Consider the following 25194-nt stretch of genomic DNA (forward strand, 5'->3'; position numbering starts at 1 on the left):
AAAACAAAAAACAAATATTTCTTATGATACTGGCATTTTCATCTAAGATTCCAGGTAGCCGTGTAAAATATTATATTAAGTGAAATAAACCATCTGAAGGGAGATTATAAACTTACTTGCTGTAGAGATTACTGAGACAAACTAATAAAAAGTGAATGTTGACACAGATTGAAGAATGTGTGCCGTGTACTGTGCCGTGTACTGTGCATACTCATCCCCTTGGGTCTTCCTCACAACCAGAATTAGTAAGGACTGGAAGCACATTCTACTTTGCCAATTTGTAACTTGAATGGCTTGACTAAGGCACACAGCAGTGGGTTCTGTAATCCAGTGTGGACCCAGATAAATGACTTGAGGCTGCTGTCCTTGTACTTAGGGTATTTGTGGTACTTATGTGGTAGTTCTTAAAATCATTGTGGGAATGATTAAGAGCATGAGAAATTAAGGACAGCAATGAGGATGTAGTTTTATACTCTTCTTTTTATAGTGCTAGAGAGCAAATTAGGGCATTGCACATGCTAGGCAAGTGTTCTGCTGCTGAGCCAAGCCCCCAGCCCTAGGGATGGAAGTGTGATTTATCTGTTGGCAGCTGCGTATTACTTGCCTTCAAAGTATTTAGAAAATTTGTGGATTTTGATTTAACTCATAAGTAGCATTCCATTAATTTTTAATCTAAAATTCGTAGTTTTCCCATTTCAAGCAGCATTTTTCTTTTAGTAACATATTCCTATGGATGATATAATTAGTTTATTTCATAAGACTACATATAACACTTGATACAGACTTCTGGTGGAAAATATAAAATATTTTATTACATAATTTTACAATACTTCAGATCGAGTATTAATTTTTTTTTATTCAGGTTGGTTTGCCATCCACAAATGCAGAGCTGAGGGGCTTTATAGATCAGAATTTCAGTCCAACGAAAGGTAAGGATTATTGAATAAACATTTCTGGATTTAATTTTTTTGAAGTTTTCCTATAACATATACAATTATAAGAATTCCTTTGCGTATAATAGTACATAATGTTAGGATGTTATCACATACCAACTCGTATGTCAGTTGTCTGTAAGAGGTAGAAGGTCTTTGTGTATCTTTTTCTCTATCTCCTTCTTTAGTAGTCTCAAAGCCCTAGTGATCTTATTCCTGTTGACATGTTTCAAATCTACTTTTTTTTTTTTTTGGTGTGGCTATAGTTAGTAATGTTTATGGAGCTGAGACAGGAGGATTGCTATGAGTTTGAGACCAGTGTGGGCTTTATACCTAGTTTCAGGCTAGTTTGAACTGTTTCAAAAACCAAACAAAACTAGATGGGAGTTAAAAGGCCCAGTGGGCCCCAGCTTTCCCATCATTTGTAGTTATTGGCTGATTGAGGAAAGACAGGAAGGAAAGACAATTCCTTCAGAGGTGTAGTGACGTGTCAGGTGCCCATGCTCCTGAAACAACCTTAACGAGAGCTATTGGATCACCAAAAACCAAAGCATTAAAACAATAATGACAGTAGGAAGAAGACTAGTTGGGAAGGGGAAGAGATTAGAAGAGGTAGGAGGGAGATAAATGCTGTGACAGGGAGACAGATGTGATTGACATACATTTTATACATGTATAAACTTACAATGAAATCATTATTATGTATCGTTAATATAGGCTAGTAAAACATTTAAAAATTAAAAACTTTCCCCCAATTTTCTACTTTCAAGTTAAGTTGTAAGAAAATGCAGTTAAAAAAAAAGTAATATATCTGTTTTCTAACAGATAAATTTCTGTAATGCATGACTTTCTGGGTTACTTACTTAATATCAGAAATCTGACTCACCATCTAAGAATGTAGGCATACGTGATGAAATATTTATGGATGAAACGATAGAATGTCTGCAGTTAGATTCAGAATAGTCTACTCTGAGATTAGAACACATGACATTACAGATAAAGTGATATTCTTTATAAGGTGATTGAGTATTCAGACTGGGTGACGGCTGTGTGGGGTTTCATTATTTCTCTTTCCTGATTTGTAGATGCTTGACATTTTCCATTGTACAGACTAAGAACAAAATATTGCCACTGTATTCCAGTTTTGAGAAAATGCCAGCTTCTTTAAAAGATTTGTGTACTGTCTGAGATGTGTCATAGAGGCTACTGAAATCTGTTCCTCACATAAAAATATCTAACTTAGTAAATAATATTAATAGTCAGTAGGAGTTACTCTGAGAGCTTATGTGCTATTAAAGTATTTGAGAAATACTTTAAGTCTTGGTGCTTCTCACCCCACCCCCATGATGTCATATACAGAAAACGGTAATAGAACCATTACTGGTTACTTTTTGAATGCACTAGGGCTAAACAAAAGGACTGTTAAAAGTCATACGTATAATACCTGGGAGCTCATAGCCACCCCAAACCATAGGTGGAAGGAGATCACTATCTTTTTTGTTTGGTTGTTTGGTTGGTTGGTTGTTTGCTTAGTTGTTTGGTTGGTTCGTTTTTTTGGGATAGTTTTGTTGTTGTTGTTTTGGTTTGGGTTTTTTTTTTTTTTTTTTTTGGTAGCCCTGGTTGTCCTGGAACTCATCCTGTACACCAGCCTGGCCTGGAATTCACAGAGATCCACCTGTGTCTGCCTCCCAGGTGCTGGGATTAAAGATGTGTGCCATCCTCACCCAGCTAGGAGACACTTACAGCAGCAGACTTCCTGGTCCTCTGATTCTTAGTTTTTCTGTCCTCTCTTCCATGAAGTCTTGAGCCTTGGGTGCAGGAGTTGTGTTGATGCTGAGCCTTCCGCAATTAGTTATTTTCTCCTCATTAATCTCGTGTGTGTGTGTGTGTGTGTGTGTGTGTGTGTGTGTGTGTGTGTGTGTGTGTGTGTTTAGTGGTCTCTGTTGCAAAGGATGCTTCTTTGATGAGAGATGAGAGGTACTCTTATCTGTGGGTATAAGGGTAAGTATTTTGAATGTAGTTAGGAATTATGCTGGCTTAGTAAACTGGTGGTTGTAGTTTTCTTCTAAAGTCCATGATTTTGTTAGACTCAGGTAGTGATCAGGCTTGGTGTCAAGCACTTTTACCTGCTGAGCCATTTTACCAGCCCCCATCAACTCAAACCTTAATTTCATTTTTTGGTGAGTTTTTTGTTTGTTTTTTCCTTTGAGATAAGATCTTGCTAGATAGTCCAGTATAGCCTGAAATTTTCTAATCCCTGTTGTTAGTCAGGATTCTCTAACCTCTAAGTTTATCTATCCCAATTATACTTCTGAACGTGGAAGATACCCACAGGTTGAGTTCAGGGCAGCTGGACCTGCTGTGAGTTGCACTTCAGCCACAGTGTGTCTTAGGATCTTCCAGTATTAGTGCCAATTCAGAACCAGTATCCAGTGGACCCCAGAAAGTCTGCTTGTTTCTTTTCTTCCAGATGTATAGCTACCCTTGGTAAAGGCTGAGGTCCCTCTCGGGAAGAACTGGAGAAAGTCTAACAGTAAAACTTCTAGGTATTTTATCATCCTTCCTCGGGGGAACTTGGCTGTCCTCAGTCAAGGGGTTTGGGTCAGCAAATTGGCTCAAGTCTGGAAATGGGTTCACAAGCCAAGATTATCTTTTGCCATGATCCAATGTTTCTTTCATTTGTCTGAGAATTTTTCTGCTTATATAGGTCAAACAAAAATTCAGTAGTTTTTTTGTTTTTGTTTTTGTTTTGTTTTTTTTTAATCTATTGCATGCCTGAAAATACCATGACTGTTTACTGGTACCAGAGGTCTCTATGAGTCATGCTACCATAAAATTCTCTTTGCCTGTGCTGACCATTACAGGTCAGGCATTGTGGACACAGCTTTGTCTGACCTGCCATTTGGTGATTCAGTGCTGCCATCTGGCCCCTATGACCTAAAGCCCAATTAAACCCATTGCATTGAGTTCATCCAACCAAGCAAAAGTTGGATGCAAGGAAAAGGGCATCAACGAAGCTCTTCAAATGTGCTGGTGCCCTCTCACCTTTTGCATCTTACAGGATTGGTGAAGAATATGTCTTCTGGGCCTTCCCATCGTGGAGGATTAGGTTTTATACAGAGTACCCACTCTAGCATTGCAGTTTCCACCACTTTAAAATCTCTGCATCAATTTATTAAGTCAGGGGATATCAGCCATCTTCAGTTTTTCAGTAGGCCATCTTTTGACAAATGCTTCAGCCAACCATTCATACAAATTTTTGATCCCCCCCTTTTTTTTAGCTGTCTAAGCATCTGTATTAAACCTAGAATCTCCACTAAGAGGGTTCATATCAATAAGCTCAGCTTTATCCAGTTTTATGTTTCTTCCACCGTTATCCCAAACACTTAAAATCCGTTCCCACATACATTCCACAGACTTCTGCTTAAATGAATTAGCAAACTCATTAAGCTCTGTAGTAGTGTAGCACACGTCCTCATGGCTGCACTTTATACTTTACCTCTAGGAGCCTGCTTAACCTTGAGTCTAGTATATAGGTCTAGAGGCAACAACTGGTGGGCCCTGAGGAACATCAGTGTTGTCTTGCCTGGTATCTCTTAAGAGAAAGTCACAGCTGGTTTAGCAGACAATGTAGTATTAATTACCTCACTTAACCGTGAAAGGGGCAATATTTTCAGAGGATGGGGTGTGTATATCTTTTGCTGAAGGCAGAGACTACTTCCTTAGGTGAGATAAACTCTTGAGAATCTGAGGGTTTAAAGTTCTTAGCTTCAATAGCATCCTCCCACACATTTGCATCCCGAGTTACAGGACCAATTCTTTACCAATTAATGCTCTTACTTTAGCTACTGTCACCTCCAAAGCTGGGACTTGAATTTTTGCTGTAATTCAACCAACTTTATAACGAGGGCTGTGGTTTGTTTTTCCACAACTTGAGCTCTGTGGGTGCTGGAGAGAAGATCCTCTTCCAAGGCACACTTAGAAAACTTTAGACTGTTTATATGCCCCTGAAGCCAGTCAGTTTTGTTACTAAGTCCTTCACCGTATCCTGAGAATCTAGAAGTTGGTTAGTTTTATCACAGAGCTAGTTCTTTTCTTTTGTCAGTTTATCTAGAGATGCTAGAAGAAGCCAAGAAACAGCAGCATTTTCCTTATTTTTCTACAACTTGTCAAAAGTTTTATATTCCTAGTTACCAAATCTGTTGCCCTCACAGTTGGTTAATCAGGATAATCAAATGCATTTGTCTCACTGAGTCTGTAAAACTTTAGTGCTCTCTGAGCGTGCAGGAGAACTTGAGTAACTATAGTTGTTGGCGAATTGGAAAGCCTATTCCAGATACTTAAAATATTCATCCTTCTGTTACTCTAGAACCACTACTGCTACTAAAATCTGTATTCTCTAGAGTAACAGAACTTACAGAATGAATCTCTCTTTGGAAAAGGGACTTATTAGAATAACTTACAGGCTATGATCCTGTAAGTCCAACAATGGCTGCCTATGAAGAGGAGTTCCAGCAATCCAATACTTATTCAGTCCACAAGGCTGATGTCTCAGTTGGTCTTCAGTATACTCTGGAATCCCAAAGAAGTAGTCCCTAGTGCTAGTGAAGGAATGGATTTGCTAGTGAGGACAAGAGCAAGCAGGCAAAGAGCCGAGGCTTGCTTCTTCCATGACCTTTCTATAGGCTTCCAGCAGAGGGTATGGTTTAGATTAAAAGTGAGTCTTTCCACCTTAAAAGCTCTGGATTAAAGGTGTGTTCTTCTACCTCAAAGATCCAGATTAGAAGTAGATCTCACAATCACATGGACTGGCTTTGAACTGACATATTTTTCTGCTTCTGTTTCCTAAGTGATAAGGTTACAGGGCATGTGCTACCATATCTAGCTTCATTTAGCTTATATACATTTTAATTTTATTTGGGCACTTGGAATCTGCCTCATGTATGTATGGTTTGAGACTTAGTCAAAGAATGGGCATTTTATACACAGGAGGTGAAGAATTCCTTCTGATTGGGTCTCTTCTCCCATTTTCTACCATCATTTTTTTTACCAGACATATTTGTCTAAACTTCTGTTTTCTAGGTTTTTTTTTTTTGAGCCAGGGACACCATTTTTTTTTTTATGGAAGTTTAGCAGAGCATATAGATTGATGCTTTTTCTTTTAGTTAAAAGTCATAAAATATGGTGAATATACTATATTTTTGTTGTCATTTGATCAAGCATGACTGTTGATCTCTCTATAATTTTAGAAAATCCAAAAAATATTTAATGTGGAATTTCTAGTTATCTGCAATAGGATTGTTTGGTGTTATTGAGGCATCCAGCTTGAAGTGTGTGTGAGGGATGTCTCTGCAAACAGCAGTGCCAGCAGAGTAACAATCTACGTGAGGCAAGAAGGAGGTCTGCTTCAGCAGGACTCAGTAGCCTGTGTTGGTTCAAACTTCAAAAGTCTGACACTGAGCGCTTTATTTTAAGCATATTTAATTACAGTACAATTTCCAAAAGCATTTTTTTTTCTGGTACACAATCCCATGTGCGCAATAAAGCTTAAGGCATAATTACATTGAGACTCATTTGCAAGTTCATGTCATCTCTTCCATAAAGATGGCTTCTGTTGATAGACTACATGTATTATCCTAAAGGGCTGGGGAAGATCTGGTGTGGTCTCATACAGAGAGCAAGAGGTCACCTAAGCTATTAATCACCTCTGGTTCTGTTTGTAAGACTCTGGGGAAAACAGATGTGGCCTCAGTCATAGGGTAGTTCAGAGGTCACTAGCTATTAACCACATCCATTCCCAGCCTTCTGGGCAAAAAAAAACCCACAAAAAACCAAAAACAGGGCATACACCTCTTCCATTGAAGAGCCTTTAACACATTCCTGGTTTCCCTGGGGCTGATCTATGAGCTCAGGGGATTTTTGCCTTCTACACTCAAGGACTGAATACCTACTAGTTTCTCAGGTGTGGTTTAGCTGTTGTTACTATTTTAAAGCTTATTTAATAAATTCTTATATGGGTATATTTATACATACATGCATACATACATACGTACATGCTCACTTACTCACTCTACCCTGTAGTTCTGTTTCTCTTGAGAACCCTGTCTAAAACAACCATGTTTTTCTCATTAAATAATTGGCCTACCATGTAATACTGTAGTTTTTCCAATTGTCAAAATATGTTCCATTCTTTTTTTTTTTTAAAGATTTATTTATTTGTTTTACGAATGTGAGTATATACTGTTGCTGTCTTCAGACACACCAGAAGAGGGCATCAGACCCCATTACAGATGATTGTGAGCCACCATGTAGTTGCTGGAAATTGAACGCAGGACCTTTGGAAGAGCAGTCAGTATTCTTTTTTGGTTTTTTGAGACAGGGTTTCTCTGTGTAGCTCTGGCTGTCCTGGAACTCACTTTGTAGATCAGGCTGGCCTTGAACTCAGAAATCTGCCTGCCTCTGCCTCCCGAGTGCTGGGATTAAAGGCGTGTGCCACCACGCCTGGCAGCAGTCAGTATTCTTAACCACTGAGCCATTTTTCCAGCCCCAAAATATGTTTCTTATACTTCAAAATACTAGGAACAAATGTAATATGATTATAACTGTATAAAATGACTACAGAAAAATATTTGAAAGAAATAGTTGTTTTACTTTTGTATATAGGAGGTGGGGAGGTAGGGAGGGGGAAGAGGAGGGACAAGGAGAGGAGGAGGGTGGGGGAGGGGGAGGGATGGGGGAGGGAGGGAGAGAGGGGGAAAGAGGAGGGACTAGGGGAGGAAGAAATGGGAGGGGAAGGGGAGGGAGGGAGGGGGAGAGAGAGAGAGAAAGAAAGAAAGAGGTAGTCTTGCTGTATAGCCCAGGCTTCTTGATTCAACCTCCAGAGCATTGGAGATAGGTATGAGCAACTATACACCACTTTTTTTTTTAAAAAAAATAGCATTTGACCTTGTTAGCAGCTTAAAAAAAAAAAGCTCTTAATTTTAGAGCAGTTTTAGGTTTACAGGAGATTACCAAAATAGTGTGAGGGGCTGGCTGTATGGCTCTAAGAGTGTGTGCAAGCTTGATGGCCTGAGCCCAGTCCTCGGGACCCCTGTAAATGCGGAGGGGAGAAAAGACTGCACAGCTGTCCTTTTATTCCTTGACGCCCACAAACTCACTATGGCATGCATGTTCTCTCTCTCTCTCTCTCTCTCTCTCTCTCTCTCTCTCTCTCTCACACACACACACACACACACACACAATGCCTTTGTTTTTTAAATAGTGTGGGAGCTGTTAACATGGCTGCTGGCTAAGAGCACTCCCTATTCTTGCGCAGTATCCAGATTCAGTTCCCACCACATGACAGCTCATAATCACCTGTAACTCCAGTTCAGAGGATCCAGTGCCTTCTTCTGACTTCTATGGGGCTGGGGCACCACACACATGCAGGCAAAACATGCACAGTCATGAGATTTTTTTAAAGAAAAATTTAAAATTCTTTAAATAAAAACAGTAGGGTCATAGTTAGGGTTGCTATTGTTGTGATGAAACACTATGATCAAAGCAACTTGGATAGGAAAGGGTTTCTCATTATGAACTAACCAGTACCCCGGAGCTCTTGACTCTAGCTGCATATGTATCAAAAGATGGCCTAGTTGGCTATCACTGGAAAGAGAGGCCCATAGGACTTGCAAACTTTATATGCCCCAGTACAGGGGAACGCCAGGGCCAAAAAGTGGGAATGGGTGGGTAGAGGAGTGGGGGGGGGGAGGGTATGGGGGACTTTTGGCATTGGAAATGTAACTGAGGAAAAATACGTAATAATATATATATATATATATAAAATATATATATAAATATATATATTTATATATATATTTATATTTATATATAAATAAATATATAAATAAATATATATTTATATATATAAATAATTATAAATTATAAATATATATAAATAATTATATATTTATATATATAAATAAATAAAAAATATATATAAAAAAATAAAAATTTTTTAAAAAAAAGGAAAGGGTTTCTTTGCCTTACAGGCCCATATCACCCACTGTTGGAAGGAATTCAAATGGGGCAGGAACCTGGAGGCAGGAGCTGATGCAGAGGCCATGGAGAGGTGCTGCTTACTGGCTTGCTCAGCCTGCTTTCTACCAGCCCAGTATGGCATGACCAACAACAGGCTGGGCCCTGTCACATCGATGACTAATTAAGAAAGCCCTAGAGGGTTGCTGACAGCCTGATCTCATGGAGGCATTTTTAAAATTGATGTTCTCTTCTCTCATGAATTTAACTTGTGTCACGTTGACATAAAACTCTCTGTCACAATTTATCATTTGTCAACGCCACAAAAAAAAAATCACCATTAAGCCACAACCTTTTCTTTCTCATTCATCCCTAAGATCTCATTAAAAACAAATAACTTTAAAAGTTATTTACACGTTTACAATGTAAAAGTTTTTACAACTTCAATTCAATACAAATTCCAGCAGATTGAAAGTTTAGTGCAGACGGTCACCATGCAGCGTGGGCAGGTGGAAGCACCCCAGAGGCCCAGAGGCCCAGAGGCCCAGAGGTGGGCATCGCCAAGGTGAACATGCGTGTGGTGGTAAGATGGGAGAGAAAGACAAGCAAGGATGGTTTGTGCAATGTGAAGAGAGATGGAACTGGAGACATGAGGGTGGTGAGGAACAGCATGATGTGAGTAGCCTGTGTGCCACTTGAGGCCATGGTGATTACTGCCATGGACGGCCATGTCTTGGTCTGTAGCCCTGCAGCAGCCTGGGGCTTTATTGATGTTTGTGGTCCATGTTACCACCAAAGGTTATGAGGACATTCCTGGTCTGGGCTGCCACCTGTGACTATGTTGATAACTGAGGGCTGTGTAGAAATAGCCCCACCCCTCGCCTGGGCAAAGCAGGATAGCTGGCTCTGGTGACAAGTACACAGAAGAGCTGGCAGGCTGACCAACTCAGCTCCCACCCAGGCTGAGATCCCGGGCTTTGAGTTGGTCCACCCCCAAATCTACCCAATTGATGAACTGCTAGTAGTTAGTGAAGGGCAGTCCTGCGGAAGCAAAGCTTCAGGATCTCCATGACACTGGCGACAACAGGATATCTGAGAGGAGCCCTAGAGTTGATAGTGTAGCAGAAGCCAGGGGCCTCTAACCAGATTAGTGACTCATTGCAATGAACATTTGCAAGTAAAGCTGTTAGGACAGAAGGGGACACTGTGTGACACTGTGACACACCACAGCTTCCACTCTAGAGATTTGTCTTTGTCTTTTGAGGGAAGTGTACAAGGGTGGGTGTGGATATGAAGGGATGGGGAGGTGAGTGGGGTTGGGGTGCATGATGGGAAATTCACACACACACACACACACACACACACACACACACACACAAATCAGTAACTAGTTTTTTTTAAAAAGCTCATTCCCTTTAAAATATTCAGTCTGTATAAAAGTCCAAAAACTTTATTTTTTTTTTTGAGACTGTTACTCTGTGTAGCCAAAATCTCTCAACTGTGGGCTCCTGTGCAAGTCAAAATTAAGTTAAATACTTTCTTACTTCAAGAGGGAAGAACCAGGGCACCACCACAATCAGATCAGCAGAAAACCAAACTCTCAACAGTATATATAGCACCATGTTCAATGTCTGGGATCCACGCATGATCTTCTGGGATCACTTTTTCAGCTCCACCCTCAGCAGCCTACAGAACTTATTTTCTAAGCTTGGGCCAGCTCCATTTCACACCTGTGGTCCTCCTGTGGTCCTCCTGTGGTCCTCCTGTGGTACCAGCATCTTCAAAACTCTGGGATCTTTCACTGCAGCTGTTCTGCACTTTCACCAACAGCCCCTCCAAGGCTCTCTTTGTGGTGCTGACCCTTAGCTTCTCGGCATGCCCGCCCATGCTCCCCCACCCCCACTTCAGTCCTTGTCCTTCAACTACCACTGAGGCAGAACCTTCACCAATGGCCTCTTCTGGCCTCTCACAGTTCCAAGCCTCACCTGCTCTCCACGACTCCTTCATGACTTCAAAACCGTACCACCTGGAGACTCTTAGACTATCAAGTTTGACTGCTATTGCAAGGCATAACCTTGGCCACTTCGGAACACGTCTTACAATGTGATGAATTTTAGGGAACACTCACCAGATTTCACCTCAGTGATGCTGGTCTCTTCTTAATCACTGGTAATTTTTAGCTCCAGATGACCAGCATCAATTGTCCTAGTTAAAAAAAAAGGGGGGGGGTGTATTGTAGTGGTTCTGGTCTCCTGTTAAACATGGCTGATTGTTCTGCTCCAGCTGATCAGATAACTCAGAGTCTTCACACAAATGGCCTAGTGGAGTCTTTGTTTTCCTCTGACACTTCACAAGCCAGGCCTTTATCATCTGCATTGCTCTCAACATTATCTCCCAAGCTCCACAGAGCTCTCAACACTCAATGGATTTTCTAGCTCAGATTTCCAAACTCCTTGCACAGTCCTTTTCAAAACATGGTCAGGTTATCACATCAATATTCCATAATGCTGGCACCAGTTTGCCTTAGTTCAGGTTACTGTTGCTATGATAAAATACCATGATCAAAGTAGCTTGGCTAGGAAAGGGTTTGTTTGGCTTACACTTTTCCTTCTTCACTGAAGGAATCAGGACAGGAACTCAAACGGCAGGAATCAGGAGGCAGGAGCTGATGCAGAGGTCATGGCGGAGTACTGCTTATTGGCTTGCTCCTCATGACTGGCTCGGCCTGCTTTCTTATAGCACCCAGGACCACCAGCCCAGGGATGGAACCACTCACAATGGGCTGGCTCCTCCCTCTTTAATGACTAGTTAAGAGAAGTGGCCTAGAGGCTTGCCTACGGCCTGTTCTTACGGAAACATTTTCCTAACTGAGGTTCCCTTCTCTCAGACGACTTTAAATCATGCTAACTTAACATAAAACTATCTAGTACAGACGGTATAAAGCACACATTTGTCTGTCCACATACTTATTTTGAGATGAGGTCTTGCTGTGTAGCTCAGGCTGTCTTTTCAACTCATGGCCCTCCCCCTTCTACCTCAAGTGCCCTTCACTGTACCAGGCTGCATTTTAATGGAATCACTGGTCTTCATCACTTGATTGCAAGTTAAGAGGTTAGAGAGTTTTATCTTATTCATTATTGCATTCATCACTGTCCTAGAGGACAAACATTTCGAAAGTCTTATCTTATAGAATCTTTCTCAAAGTAGGAACATTGAAAGAATTTATGCTATCTACCTGTAGGTACTTTAACCACTGGCCAAACGTGTATGTACTCTTGAAATCTGGCTCAGCCCCTCCTTGTCTTGTGCACTGTGTGCCACCTTTGGACCCTGTGCACACTCATCACTGCCTTCTCACATGATTGCCATTCATTACGGTTCTCCTACCAGACTGAGAGCTCCCTGAGGGCAGGGTCCGGCTTCTCGTTTCACTTTCAGAGTCTCATTAAGAGTCTACAGTTAGTAAATATTGAACTGTAAGAGCTTGTTTACTGTAACCTACTCCTAGTTCTTATCACGTCATTTAACTTTTGAGAAGTGAGGTGTCTCAAGCACTTACTTTTAAAACAAAATGTTAATGTACTTAGTGAGAAGCATGTCTGACCTTTTTGTTTTGAGACAAGTATTTCTAGAGTTGGAAGGTTAAAAGTTAGTTGTACAGTTAGGGCAAGACTGAGGCTCATTATATGCTCCCCGTGGTGAGTGGATAGCATCTGCAGCACAGATAGATACACTGGGGGAGAATCCAAGATCGGACGTATTACCTCCTTCTGGATTTGAGATACTTTTGTACCACAGTTGACTTCTTGACTGTAGTTAATTGAAAGCATAGAAGTGATCGTATAGCCTGCCACCCTGGGAAAGCCATTATTTGTTCTAGTAGCTCTTCTGTAACCTATATTGCCATGCCACCCGGGATTAAAGACATCTTATTTCTGCATTTCCGTTGTTTCTTTCCTAATTTCACTGGTTAGGTCTATCAATTGCTCTTATCCTTCTTAGGTTTGAAGATAGGATCTCTCATTAAACCTGAAAGTCATTGATTTGGCTAGGCTGGCAATGATTGTGTGATAGGATATTTTTAGCTCATTAATATGGTAAGTTAATTGGGTAGGTTTTTATATTTCATACCAAATTTGAATTTCTTAGGTAAGACCATTTAGTTACCTGGGTCGTGTCTGAGGCCTGTGATCCTTGCACTTGGGAGATTAAGGCAAAAGAGAACTGCCATAAGTTCAATGTTAACCTGGGCTTCAGACTGAGACTCTATCTCAGCATAACAAAACACTACCCAACAGCTATAAAAGAAATTTCTAATTCTGCATTTGGGGTATTGTTGAGTAAAACCTTTATTGTTGTTGTGTTTTTAATCCTTTATTATCTTAAGAGATGATTGTGGGAGAATCATTGAATGCTACTTAAAAGTATTATTAGTAATTCTCTAACCTTGGCTATCCTGAGACTCATAATGTATGCCAGACTGTCCTCCAACTCTGAATTTGGACTGCCTCTGCATCCTGCGCACTCTGGGATTAGAGGTTTGCACTACCATGCCCAGCAGTGGTCAGAGTCGTAACAAATGTGGTGATGTGGTGGGTTACATAGATAGAGTTCCATGGTCAGTTCAGCAGATGCTGATCTATTCCTGTGTGTGTGCATGAGAGAGAGCATGATCTCACATAGCCTGGACTGGCCTTGAGTTTTCTGTGTAGCCAACAGTGTCCTTGAGCAGTCTCCTGCCTCCACTTCCCAGGTTCTGGGATTATAATCATGCTATGCCCAGAACCATATTCTTTTCTTTATTTGATAAATCAAGCCCTGAGATACTTAGTACTAAAGTTTCTGCTTTATTTTGTACTACTTTGAGGAATAGGGAAATAGCATATGGTTGCTATTTCTATAACAGTTCCTTGGCAGACTTCTGAAGATAAGGTCATGTTAGGGTGAGTTTGGCCTCTTCCTTACTGGGCGAGGCTTGGTGGAGGTTGTATTTTAGTGAACGTAGTGAATGGATCTGGCTTAGTCCTTGAGTCTGTATTTGGTTTCAAGATATTTTAAAATATCTCAATGATTTGAACATAGACTCTTGCAAACTATTCTACAAGTAGTCTTATCTATGGACCTATTCACTGTAGTCTTTTCCTAAAGGATGTGATCTACTAATTTCCTCACTTATATTTTCTGTTTATCTTCAAGATAAAGTATATTGAAATTACAATGATAGGTCTGTCATGTTACATAACTAAATAATAGAATAAATGAGAATTCACTTTTGGAAGTGAAAATCGAGAGCCAGATATAGTAGCAGCTGCTAGTAATTTTTACACTTGAAAGTGTGAGGCAGGAGGATCAGGTATCCAAAGTCAAACTTGGGTTACAGAGTTAGACCTCCATCTCAAAAAGCAAAACAAACACATATACCAAAGAATAAGAGAAAGAAAAGAAGATCCAAGCAGATTCCAATTTAAAACAAAAGATTTTAAAAAAGAAGAAGAAGAAAAGACCTAAGTAAAAGAGACTGGTCACTCACTCTCTTCTCTGTTAACTGCTTTCATGGCTTATATTGGGGTGGGTAGAATTATGTAATGGTCTAGTTTTTAGCCATATATTCTAGAGGTATAAATACAAGAGTCCTTTTGTTTGCTTGTTTTTAGATTTATTTATTCTGTGTGTCTTGCCTGCATATGTATGTGTACATATGCTTGCATGGTACCCAACGAGGTCAGAAGGTGTCTGATGTCTTGCAACTGGAATTGCAGATAGCTGTAAGCTTCCTTGAGCATGTGGGAATTGAACCTGGCTCCTCCACAAGAGCAATAAGTGTTCTTAACTGCTGAGCCATTTCTATAGCCCTTTAGATAACTTTGGTAATGTAGCTTGTTATTGCTTGGCCCACAATAAAGTGACAGACTGGCTGCCCCTCCCCAGGAATTATAGAAATACACCAGCCTCTGCCTTCTGAGTACTGAAATAAAGGTTTGTGCCTGTCTTTTGTCCTTTTCTTTTCTTTCAAGACAGGGCCTCTTATAGTATAGTCTGGACTTTGTAACCGAGGATGGCCTTGAACTCCTGATCCAGTGCTGGGATTCCAGGGAGGTTCTGCCGTTGCTGAACTTCAGAAAGTTTTGTGCTAGTATCTTTCAGTTTGACAGTGTGCCCAACTTGCTTATCCACTCACGAGTTGAACACTGGTCGTATTTCCAACTGTGGTTGTTATGAGTGAGACTGCTGTGAGCTTCAAATAAACGTTTATGTGTTGACACACGTTTTCATTTTCCAAAGGTAAATAAATACCTACAAGTGGAATTGCTGGGTCATACGGTAAGTATGTGTTTAACTTTTTAAGAAATCACAAAGCATGTTTCCCAAAGTATTTAAGTTGATATCCCAATTAGCAATGTTTTTAGTGTCCTTTCTACTGTCCTTTGAATGGTCAGGGATTGATTTTGTTTGCTTTCTTTATTCTGTTAAAGTGAATTTGCTATCTCAAGATTTACTTAGCCTTCCTTACTTTTTCTTGGTTTGAGGACCAGTGTTAGAAAGATTGTTTTAGTAGTTCAGAGCATGGGCTGCTCTTGCAGAGGACATGGCTGAATTCTAGCACCTATGTGGCAGCTCACAACCATCTGTAACTCTACTTACAGGGGATCTGACACTTTCTTCTTAGTCTCCACAGGCACTAAGTACACACATGGTACACAGACACATGTAAGTAAATACTCCTACACATAAACAAATTTCAGAAGTATTTATTTGGAATGATGTACATTTATTTGGAAGTAGGCACACCAAAGGCATGTAAAACACAGAGCAACTTTCAGGAGTTAGTTTTCTCCTTCCACCTCGTGGGTTCCAGTGATTTAACTCAAGCCATCTGCCATTGGCTTACTTTTTGAGTCTCTCCTTACCCCATCCCTTTCTCTTTGAAATAGGGCCTCACACATCCTAGGCTGGTCTTGAGCTTACTACATTGCTAAGGATGACCTTGAACTTTTAATTCCTCTGCTTCCACTGCTAGAGTGATGGAAATACAGGCAGGTGACACCGTATCCAGTTTATGGTGATCACAGTAAAGCTTTGTGCATGCAAGTAAGGCACTCTTACTAGCTGAGCTACAGCCTCAACCCCTTCCTTAATTTTGTATTGGCTTGTTTATCTTACTGTTTAATTCTGGATATGAGTCTTTATCATATGAATATAACAAACATTTTCTCCTATCCTGTTACTTTTAGGTTTGAACTACATTCTTGAAGAGCAGTTATTTTTACGTTAATGTAAAATTTACCAACTAAAAGTATGCTTTAAAGTTAAGCATGTATTACATGCTTGTAATTAGAGGCAGAAGTAGGAAGACCTAGAGTTTAAGACCAGCCTAGGCTACACAGTCAATTTTAGGATATTCTGGGATGCATAGCCAAATTGTGTCTTGAGACAAAAGAAAATATGAGCTTATTTTACTAACACTTTCTCCTACCTTTTTATTTAGAAGTTTTATAATTATAACTCATTTAAATCTAGTAAAGTTTTAACTCATCTTGTATATGGAATGAGATGAGGGATAAATTTTCTATTTTTACATGTGAATATCTAATGATTTCAGTATTATATAATGAGAATACTCCACAGTGCTGGGGCAGTGAGGTGGGGGAGTTGTAAAGGAAAAAGGAAGAAAGCACCAGCCTACCGAGTGTAGTGACTGCTGCCTGTAATGCTAGCGCTTGGGAGGATAAGGCAAGAGCATCACCTCAAGGCTGGTTACAGAGTGAGGCCCTGTCTTAAACAGACAGATTGCAGGGCAGGGCAGCAGAGGCAGGTGGATCTCTGCGAGTTCAAGGCAAGCCTGGTCTACATAGCAAGTTGCAGAACAGCCAGGACTACACAAAAAGATACTGTCTCAAACAAACAAACAAACAAACAAACAAACAAACAAAAAGATCAGGCTCCCGAAGAAAGTTTCATGAACCAAACTAAAGATTCTGAGACAGAATATCAAGGACAAGGTGTACGTGCAAATGTAAGGAAGTGGGCTCTTTCTGTTTAGCTGCTTGTAGCTCCTTGTGTTGTAAAGTCTTTTCTATAGCTCATTTCTTTCTCCTGCTTTTCTCTCTAATTACCTTAGTGACCATAGTTCTCTATACACATAGTGTATATCCATATGTAAAGAAACGACTAGTTGGAAGTAGCAGAGAAGACAATCAGTAAACGGTGTGCATTTTTTTCAGGTCTGTCTTAGTTCATTTCATGTGGCTATAACAAGATACCTAAATACTTAATAAAATTAAGAGGTGTATTTAGGTCACAGTTTTGGAGGCCACAATTGCAAAATCAACTCTGGCCTTTTGGTAAGTCTGCAATCATAGTATACCAGATGGTAAAATGACATGTAAGAAAAGGGGGAGGAAGAGAGGCAAAGAGGGAGGTGGGGGAGGAAAGGAAGGAGGGAGGGAGGGAGGGAGGGAAGGAAAGAAGGAGGGAGAATATGAACTCAGGGCAAGATAAGAAGGAAGGGAGTTGGGGAGATCAAGTGTCATCTTTTTATAATAGTCTGTTCACACAAGAATTAAGACCTAACCATTCTTTGAGGCCAGCGTTGATGAGATTTGAGCCTATAAACCAACTCTGAAAGTTTTCATCCCTTAGATATTGTTATTTCTTTCCAGTGCTATATTGGTAACCATCTTTCAGCATATGATCATTTTGGGGACACAATCATATCTAAACTAAGGCAAAGTCCTATACAATATAAACTCAGAAAGCTTTTTGCTGTAGTGTTAAAGCAAATGGATTTTGTTTGTTCTTCAAAGGTTTATCTTTTAGGGGCCTGTGCAATGCCTCAGTGGGTAAAATGCAGGGGCCTAATAACAGAGCTTAGACATGAAATCCACAGTGGAAGGAAAGTCCTGAAGCTTGTCCTCTGGAACCCCAGATACATGCAATGGTTGGTACATGTTGTGAAAGCATGTGAGAGAATGCATGTATACACACACATGCACACACACACACACACACACACACACACACACACACATGTGCGCACGCACACCCCAAAATTTAAGAGTCTGGCCGGGCGTGGTGGCGCACGCCTTTAATCCCAGCACTTGGGAGCAGAGGCAGGCGGATTTCTGAGTTCAAGGCCAGCCTGGCCTACAAAGTGAGTTCCAGGACAGCCAGGGCTACACAGAGAAACCCTGTCTTGAAACCCCCCCCCCCAATAAAAAAAAAGTCTTTGGCATGAGTTCATTAAGAAAAAGTTATGAAGGGAGCCCTGGTTAGATGGCTTAGCTGTTTTTCCTGTTTTCAAACCAGGGTTGACTAATAACTGTAACTCTAATGTCAGGGGATCTGATATCTGTCTTATTTTGTTTTCTTTTTTTCTTTTTCTTTTTTTAAGATTTATTTATTATTATATGTAAGTACACTGTAGCTGTCTTCAGAAGAGGGCATCAGATCTCATTACAGATGGTTGTGAGCCAACATGTGGTTGCTGGGATTTGAACTCAGGACCTTCAGAAGAGCCAGTGCTCTTACCCACTGAGCCAACTCGCCAGCCCTTATTCTGTTTTCTATGGGTACTGTATATACACGGTGCACAGATACATATTCAGGCAAAGCAACCATGCACATAAAATAAATCTTCAGAAAGAAGTTCATTTGTTGAAACCTTAATCTTAAGCAGAGCTTTAAGACTTCAAACCTAATGAAGTCCTAGATCATTTGAAGTGCTTCTTCCCTCAAAAGGCAAAATATTCTCCTGAAGTCTGTCCTTTGAGAATGAACCTTGGCTGTCTTTGGCGTCATTGCTTCCTATGTGACCCTTTGCTCTTGTGTCTGTCTCTGCCATTGCTAGGGATGGGTGGGTGGGGCAGTGTAGCTCAGCCTAAACAGTTCTTTTCCAAGACCCCCACTCAGGTGAAGTGGGCATTCATGACTGCATCACAGAAAAAGTTCTGACTGAGTCGGGATGAAGCAGAGGTGAAGTCTAAGAAGAGATTTTTACATCATATGTGCACGCACACACATACACACACATGTGCACCCAAACAAGAGTAAAAGAAAGGTGCTTAGGGGAAACTTAAGACACATACAGGTGTGGTGTGGGCTTTTCAAGGGCAAATTTTCCCTAAAGGTCTGTATAGTAGTCATCTATACCATTTTGGTGGCTTCGATAGTTTGAAACGTTGAAATATTGCTGAGAAACTTAAATGAGTTGATAGAGTGATTTCTGACATGCATTATATAGGATTACAGTTGATAAAGACCATGGGTCAGAGTATTGTGCAAGAAGTAAAGATGATTTAGTGTAGCAGGCATGTCCTGCATACAGCTGAGGGTCGCTGTGAATCTGCCTCAACATAAGGAAAACATACCTAAAACATGATGAGATTTTGATTTGGTTTGGTTTGGTTTTGAATCCTAGCTTTCCCGAGCTCACCTGGAACTCACTGAGTAGCTAAAGATGGCCTTGAACTTCCGATCCTCATGCTTCTACCTCCAGTACTAGAATTACATGCATGCACCACCATACCATGTTTAACATTATGAGGGTTTGTTGTTGGTTTTTGTAATTCACTTGTGCATTTCTTTTTTTTTTAATCTAATTTTTTATTAGGTATTTTCTTCATTTACATTTCAAATGCTATCCCAAAAGTCCCCCATACCCCCCCCCTCACTCCCCTATCTACCCACTCCCACTTCTTGGCCCTGGTGTTCCCCTGTACTGGGGCATATAAAGTTTGCAAGACCAAGGGGCCTCTCTTTCCAATGATGGCCAACTAGGCCATCTTCTGCTACATATGCAGCTAGAGACACGAGCTCTGGGGGGTACTGGTTAGTTCATATTGTTGTTCCACCTATAGGGTTGCAGACCCCTTTAGCTCCTTGGGTACTTTCTCTAGCTCCTCCATTGGGGGCCCTGTGTTCCATCCAGTAGCTGACTGTGAACATCCACTTCTGTGTTTGCTAGGCACCGGCATAGTCTCACAAGAGACAGCTATATCAGGGTCCTTTTAGCAAAATCTTGCTGGTGTATGCAATGGTGTCAGCGTTTGGAAGCTGATTATGGGATGGATCCCCGGGTGTGGCAGTCTCTAGATGGTCCATCCTTTCGTCTCAGCTCCAAATTTTGTCTCTGTAACTCCTTCCATGGGTGTTTCATTCCCAATTCTAAGAAGGGGCAAAGTGTCCACACTTTGGTCTTCGTTCTTCTTGAGTTTCATGTGTTTTGCAAATTGTATCTTGTATCTTGAGTATTCTAAGTTTCTGGGCTAATATCCACTTATCAGTGAGTACATATTGTGTGAGTTCTTTTGTGATTGGTTTACCTCACTCAGGATGATACCCTCCAGGTCCAACCATTTGCCTAGGAATTTCATAAATTCATTGTTTTTAGTAGCTGAGTAGTACTCCATTGTGTAAATGTACCACATTTTCTGTATCCATTCCTCTGTTGAGGGGCATCTGGGTTCTTTCCAGCTTCTGGCTATTATAAATAAGGCTGCTATGAACATAGTGGAGCATGTGTCCTTCTTACCAGTCACTTATGCATTTCTTGAGTGTGAACTTTGAAGATAACATCACAATGTTGCAGTTAAATGGTTAGACATGCTTGTGAGTATAAATGAAAGTTGATACTTTTGTTTGTGAGTTCCCAGAATTTCTGATAAAGAAAAAGGATAAGGTCATATTATATAGTTAGGTCTTAAGTATGGTCCAAAACTATTTTAACTCTTCTTATTTGAAAATATTCATATATTAAAGGAATATTGTCTTTATGTAGGCCATCTTCACAGGAAATGTTAATTGTGTTGGTATTATTTCTTTTTAATTATTTTAACTGAACTGTGTGCTTGTTTGTAGTATGAATATTTGCCGGTCCCGTATGTTTACATATTGAATCCAGAGGGTAACATCAGGTCTTTTCCTTCATTACTTTCTAGTTCTTTTTTTTCTTCGTCTTCTTCTGAAGCTCCTTCCCTGATTCCCTCTAAACTTCCTGTCTCTCTGTCCTGCCTCACCACTTCACTTCTGTGAGGGTCCCAAGGCCTGATATGCCAGGTGCTTGGCACCTCCAGAACTTCTCAGTCAAATAAACCTCCTTAAGCCTTTATAAAACGTGCTTGCTTCATCTATTTCCTTGTAGTAATGAAAATGAACTAGAACATACGGAATTTTTTCAAAAAAAATATATATGTGTATGTATGTAGATATATGTATATGTATATATTTATATTTGCTTTTTTGAGACAGAGATTTTCTATGTTGACCTCTAGCTGTCGTTGAATACATTACGTAGACCAGTCTGACCCTGAACTCACAGAGATTTGCCTGCCTTTGTTTCCCAAATGCTGGAGTCAATACTCTTTGTTGTTATTGTTTCTTTAATTTTAAAAAATAAGTATTTTTATTTGTGTGTGTATATATATGTGTGAGTGTGAACGTGCTTTCACAACATGGTATGTATGGGGAGATCAGTAGATAACTATGTCAGATCTCTTATTCTACAGTGTGTGTTTCTGCTCATCATGTTGCCCAGGCTGGCCCCCTGACTCCAGGCTCTTGTAGTTTTCTTGCCTGGCAATCCTGAGTAACTGGAATTAAAGGAACAGTGACCTTGCCCTAATTACTAGTTCGAACAAAATTGGTTAGGCTCTTGTTTTGACTAGGGATAGATAATACTAAGGTCAAAGTGCCCGGGACTGCCAGTTATATGTGTATCTAACAGAACTTTCTGCAGTGAGGGAAATGTTCTATATATTTGCACTATCCGTTAATACACTAGTAGCTACATTTTGAACACAGTCTTAGTTAGGATTTCCATTGCTGGGAAGAGACACCATGACCAAGGCATCTCTTAAAAAGGGAAACATTTAATTAGGGCTGCCTTACAGTTCAGCCCCTTATCATCATGGTGGAAAGCATGGTGGAAAGAATAAAAGGATGTGCTGATTTGAGATGGACAACAAGAAGTGAACTACTGAGAGAGATAAGTGGACATTTTGTGCAGGCAGACGTGATGCTGGAGGAGCCAAGAGTTCTATATTTTGGTCAGAATGCTGCCAGGAGGAGGCTCTTTCCACACTGGGTGTAGCTTAAGCTTAAAGCCCACCCCTACAGTGACAGACATACTTCCTCTAATAAGGCCACACCTCCTTTAATAAAGCCTCACTGTCCGTGGCCAAGCATATTCAAGTACCACAAACACCTGGCACAAAAAAGTGAAGCTTAAAAAAATGTATTGATATTTATGTATATGTGTGTATGCCCAAGGGCATGTACATACACCATGTGAATGCAAGGGCCCACAGAGGTCAGAAGAGTCATTAGGTCCCCTGGAACTGAAGTTACAGATAGCTGTGTCCTGCCATGTGGTGACTGGGAAACAAACCCAAGTTCTCTACAAGGACAGTCAGTGCTTTCAAACCACTAAGCCATCTGAAAGTGAATCCTAAGTTTAAATTTTAACCTATTCAAATATTCAGGTTGGTTTGGAACTTACTCCATAGCCTCAGCAGGCCTTGGACTCATGGCAGTCTGCCCTCCTCAGCCTCCTGAGTGCTAGGATTACAGGTATGAGCGACCACGTTCATATATAAGGAAAGAATCACTTTCTTCTTTGTGTTGTTTTGTTTTGAGATAGGACTTTATGCAGCCCAGCTTGGCCTCAAACACATAATGTAGCCTAGGATGATCTTGAACTCCCAGTTGTCCTGCCTCGCCTCGCCAGTGCTGAGAGTACAGTGTTTACTACCATGTCTAGCTAAGAGAATCTACTTTCTTTGCTGAATATTGGTGCTTTAACAAGGTTAAGAGAATAAAAGGATGTGCTGATTTGAGATGGACAACGAGAAGTGAACTACTGAGAGAGTTAATGGATATTTAGAGATATACAGTGCTGACCAATAAACAGCTGTGAATTAAAGCTTAGAGAAGAATGGAAAAGCCCGGGAGATCATTAAAGAATTTAGTAGTCATCTATGTGGAAGTGATAGATGCCCTGCAGAAGAGGAGTACACATTTTTAGGAAAACAGTGTTGTGTCCCCACCTCATTGCTATGACACACATCTGAAGTACTTCAAAGAGAAGAGGAGTTTGTTTTGGCTCATCACTCTGAAGGTTTTAGTTTATAACTGAGAAACCAGTAGTGGTGCAGTGCGGCACCGGCATCTCAGAAGCTCATTCACCTCACAGTTGGGAACCCAACCTTCAGGGTTTGGTATTTCCAAAACCCATTTAAAGGTGTGTCTTATTAGGCCCTTATCTAAAACTTGCTGGCACCTCCCAACAACATTACTGGCTGACCAAGATTATTGTGGTTGTTGTTGTTGTTGTGGTGGTGGTGGTGGTGGTGGTTGTTCTTGTTGCTATTATTATTGTTGTTGTTAGCATTTTGTCTAAGCTCCACCCCACAGTTACCTGGCAACAGCCAAGTGTGCCTGACTCACTATAAAAGGGGATGTTTGCCCCCTCCTCTCTCTCTTGCTCTTGCCTTCTTGATCCCACTCTGTCCTCTTGCCCCTTCCCCCCCCCCTTTCTCCCCATTCACACCCCCACTCCCTCCATGTACTCATGGCCGGCTTCTACTTCTATACTCCTCTTCTTTGGTCGGTCTCTCTCTCTCTCTCTGTGTGCCTTTCTCTGCCTCTACTACCCTCTCAACTCCCCTCCCCATGCCCTGAATAAACTCTATTTTATACTCTTATGTGGCTGGTCCCTCAGGGGGAAGGGATGCCTCAGCATGGGCCCACCAAGGCACCACTTTCCCCCATACCTAACTACACATTCACCAAGCATATCCCCTCTCTCTTTATCCTTTTATAAACACAATAATAATAATAATAATAATAATAATAATAATAATAATAATATAATAAGAATAGTTACTACTATTACTATTATTATTATTATTATTATTATTATTATTATTATTATTATTATTATAGACAGGGTCTCTTTATGTAGCCTTGGCTATCCTGGAACTCACTATGTAGACCAGACTGGCCTCAGACTCACAGAGATCCACCTACCTCTGCCTCCCAAGTGAACATGTGCTACTATGCCCAGCTAGTACCAAAGCTTAACTTTGTGCCTTTGAGGGAAAGTATAGGTGTGTAGATCTAGACTCTAGCAAACATCAAGGGTAGAACCTTGGAAGATGCCCTCACTAAAAACAGGACATAGAGCAAACAAAGGTAATCTGTTTACTATGTGACATTGAAGTCAGTATTAGCTGGGTAGTGGTGCATGCCTTTAATCCTAGCACTTGGAAGGAAGAGACAAGTGGATCTCTGAGTTTCAGGCCAGCCTGGTGTACAGAGCAAGTTCTAGAACAGCCAAAGCTACACGGAGAAACCCTGTCTCAGAAAAGAAATCAATAAAGAAATATTTATTCAAGCAAGTAGTTTCATGGATCCTTTGGTTTGGTCTTACACTGGTTAAGATTAGACATTGTAAGTGAGCAAGCACAAGCTCAAGCTGACTAATTGCCACTCTTAATGTGGCCAACTAGCAATCTGTGAGTATCATCCTACCTATAAAATCACAAGTCTGTCATTAAATGTGAATAGTTAGTCATGTTACTAGTATACATAACAAATTCAAAAAAATCAACATACAAACCTAGAAGAGAACACCATCTGGTGTTCTCTAGTCAGTAGCTGAAATTAATGATACATAAATAGATTTAAACTTTTTTTGTGTGTAGGTCTTTTGGCTGCACATATGTCTGGGTACCATGTATATACGGTGCCCACCCACAGAAACCAGAAGAGGGCATCATATTCCATGGAATTAGAGTTAGAGATAGTTGTGAGCCACCATTTGGGTGCTGGAAACCAAATCTGGGTCCTCTGGAAGAGCAGTCAGAACCTTAATCGTGCCAGTTCTCTAACGTCAAATAGAGTTTATATATAAAAGATTAAGAAGAAATCGTTGAAGAGGATTCTTCAAAGCTTTTAAAAGTACAATATGTATATGTGTGTGCATGCGCGTGCACACACACATGTGTATGGATTCTATAAAGTTTTATCTTTTGTTCAAAAACATTTGAAATCTGACTTGCCATATAAACTTAGTTAACTGAATCAAACAATTAATTAGTTAATTAATCTGTTGGGAGACAGGGTTGTTATTCTGTGTAGCCCTGGCTGTCCTGGAACTCACTGGGTAGACCAGGTTGGCCTTGAACTTGGGGATCCTTCTGCTTCTTCCTCCTGAGTGTTAGGATTAAAGGCTTGCATCACTATTGCT

General features: G+C 40.5%; 1 protein-coding gene across 28 annotated transcripts in view; it reads left to right on the forward strand.

Annotated features, from left to right (window-relative positions):
• Tfdp2 (transcription factor Dp 2) overlaps window positions 1-25194 on the forward strand; it is a 127401-nt gene that overhangs the window by 35574 nt on the left and 66633 nt on the right. For 11 of the 28 annotated variants that reach the window (XM_006510961.4, XM_006510962.4, XM_006510963.4 and 8 more), the window contains one exon: window positions 863-929. The exons of 10 other annotated variants lie outside the window; for them this stretch is intronic. In XM_006510961.4, coding sequence (XP_006511024.1) covers window positions 863-929 — 67 coding nt within the window. Of the gene's footprint in view, window positions 1-862; window positions 930-15230; window positions 15270-25194 lie in introns of all 28 variants that reach the window. 7 more of the 28 variants (NM_178667.4, XM_006510976.4, XM_030244194.1 and 4 more) reach the window with 1 other exon arrangement.

The sequence above is a fragment of the Mus musculus genome, chromosome 9 (genome assembly GCF_000001635.26).
Source record: "Mus musculus strain C57BL/6J chromosome 9, GRCm38.p6 C57BL/6J".
In the NCBI taxonomy this organism is placed as follows: Eukaryota; Metazoa; Chordata; class Mammalia; order Rodentia; family Muridae; genus Mus; species Mus musculus.